The following is a 1,933-nucleotide window of genomic DNA, read 5'->3' on the forward strand; positions in this document are numbered from 1 at the left end:
AAATGGGCTGCCTCAGGAGGTAGCAGGTTCCCCATCTCATCTTCAAGAAAAGACTGGCTGACCATTTGTTGGGTTTGTTGTTGAGGTAGCTAGGGGGCATAGAGGATAGAGTTTCTGACTTGAAGTTAGGAAGAACTAACTTTGAATCGGGCCTCAAGCTCTAACTAGCTGACTGACCCTGAGCAGGTCATGACCTCTCTCAGCCTCAGTTTACTCATCTGTACAAATATATCACCTGCTTCCCAGGGTGAAGCACTTTGCAAACCATAAAGTGCAATACAAATGTTAGCTGTTATTATTTGGGATTGTTGTTTTAGGGAGAATCCTTACTCTATTATAGGTGGATTACATGGTCACTGAGGTCCTCTGCACTGCTGTGAGTCTTGCCTAATATCTTTAACCCTGGGGACCTAACTTTTCAGGTCAATGGTCCATCCACTCCGCATGGTGGGCTGAAAAAAAAAGCAATGGGTTTGGAGTTAAAGGAGCGACGGTGTTCATATCCCACCTCTGCAATTTGCTACCTGTGTGACCTTGGGCAAGTTCCTCTCTGGGCCTCAATTTCTAAATCTGTAAGGAAAAAAAGAGGGAGTTGGACTCATCAACCACTTCGGTCTCTTCCAGCTCTAAATGTATAATCCTTTTTCCAAAGATCTAAACTATTTGCTATTCATGACCCTTTAAACAATTTGAGCGACAAGGCTCGGCCCAGCGCCCCCTTTACCTCCTTGTTTCGGAGACTGTAGATGAGGGGGTTGAGCATGGGGGTGACAATGGAGTAGAACACTGACACCACCTTGTTGAAGTTCCGAGAGGAGGCCACCTTGGTCCGGACGTACATGAAGAAAAGTGTCCCATAGAAAATGCTCACAACCGTCAGGTGGGCAGCGCAGGTGGAGAAAGCCTTCCGGCGTTCCGCTGCTGAGTGGATGTGCAGCAGCGTCCAGACAATGTTGCCATAGGACACAGCAATGACTGTGGAGGAAGCCAAAAGTACCGCCAATGAGATCAAAAAGTCAGCTGTCTCCTTCAGTGTGACATCAGAGCAGGAGAGCGCCAGAAGAGGAGATGCATCACAGAAGAAGTGGTCGATGACATTCGAGCTGCAGAACATGAGCTGGGACATGAGGTAGATGGGCAGGATTGGGGTGAGGAAACCCAGCAGCCAGGAGCCAGCAGCCAGGCGGATGCAGGTACCCCAGGAGACTATGGCTGCATAACGGAGAGGCTCACAGATAGCTACATACCGGTCATAGGCCATGGCAGCAAGCAGAAAACACTCTGTGGCTCCAAGGAAGGTAAAGATGAACAGCTGGGACAGACAGCCAGCATAGGAGATGGTCTTGCCTTCAGCTGACCCGATGAATCCTGACAGCATCTTGGGCACAGTTACTGAAGTATACCATATTTCTAGGCAAGAAAGGTGGGTCAGAAAGAAGTACATGGGCCTCTGGAGCCTGTGGTCTAAGCTTACCACAAGGATAATGGCCAAGTTCTCTGCCATGGTGAACAGGTACATGGTGAGGAAAAGTATGAAGAAGAGATGGCGGGCTTCTTGGATGCCAGCAAAGCCCACCATGACAAATTCAGTCACCAGGGTCCAGTTCCCCGAGTAAGGTTGCATCTGTGGGGTGGAGATAATGGTGATGAGGCCAAGGCCAAACTTTCTGTAAGCCTTCAAGGTTCTACGTCTTTAGGTCATTATCTCTATGTCTATCTTAGAGGCAGCTAGGAAGGTTGGTGGAGAGACACTCAGACACTTACTAGCTATTTGATGCTAGGCAAGCCACTTGTCCTCCTGCCTGCCTTGGTTTCCTCAACTGTAAAATGGGGATATTAAGAGCACTTACTTCACAAAGTTGTTTTAAGGATCAAATGAGAAAATAGTTGTAAGCACTTAGTACAGTGCTTGGTAAATAGTAGGTGCCTAATA

The 1,933-nt window shown here is 48.0% G+C and overlaps 1 protein-coding gene across 1 annotated transcript; it reads right to left on the minus strand.

Moving 5' to 3' along the window:
- Positions 1–670: 670 nt before the first annotated feature.
- OR6Q1 (olfactory receptor family 6 subfamily Q member 1) lies at positions 671–1,624 on the minus strand. Its single transcript, XM_069107638.1, has one exon. It carries the CDS (start codon positions 1,622–1,624, stop codon positions 671–673), a length of 954 nt encoding a protein of 317 aa, XP_068963739.1.
- Positions 1,625–1,933: the final 309 nt, after the last annotated feature.

This window comes from Petaurus breviceps, unplaced genomic scaffold (genome assembly GCF_028583685.1).
Source record: "Petaurus breviceps papuanus isolate PSGF00001 unplaced genomic scaffold, PetGlider_PUasm1.0 90195, whole genome shotgun sequence".
Taxonomy (NCBI): domain Eukaryota; kingdom Metazoa; phylum Chordata; class Mammalia; order Diprotodontia; family Petauridae; genus Petaurus; species Petaurus breviceps.

Coding starts and splice junctions, on each gene's coding strand:
- OR6Q1 (XM_069107638.1), bottom strand. CDS start 1,624: ATGCAACCTTACTCGGGGAACTGGACCCTGGTGACTGAATTTGTCATG.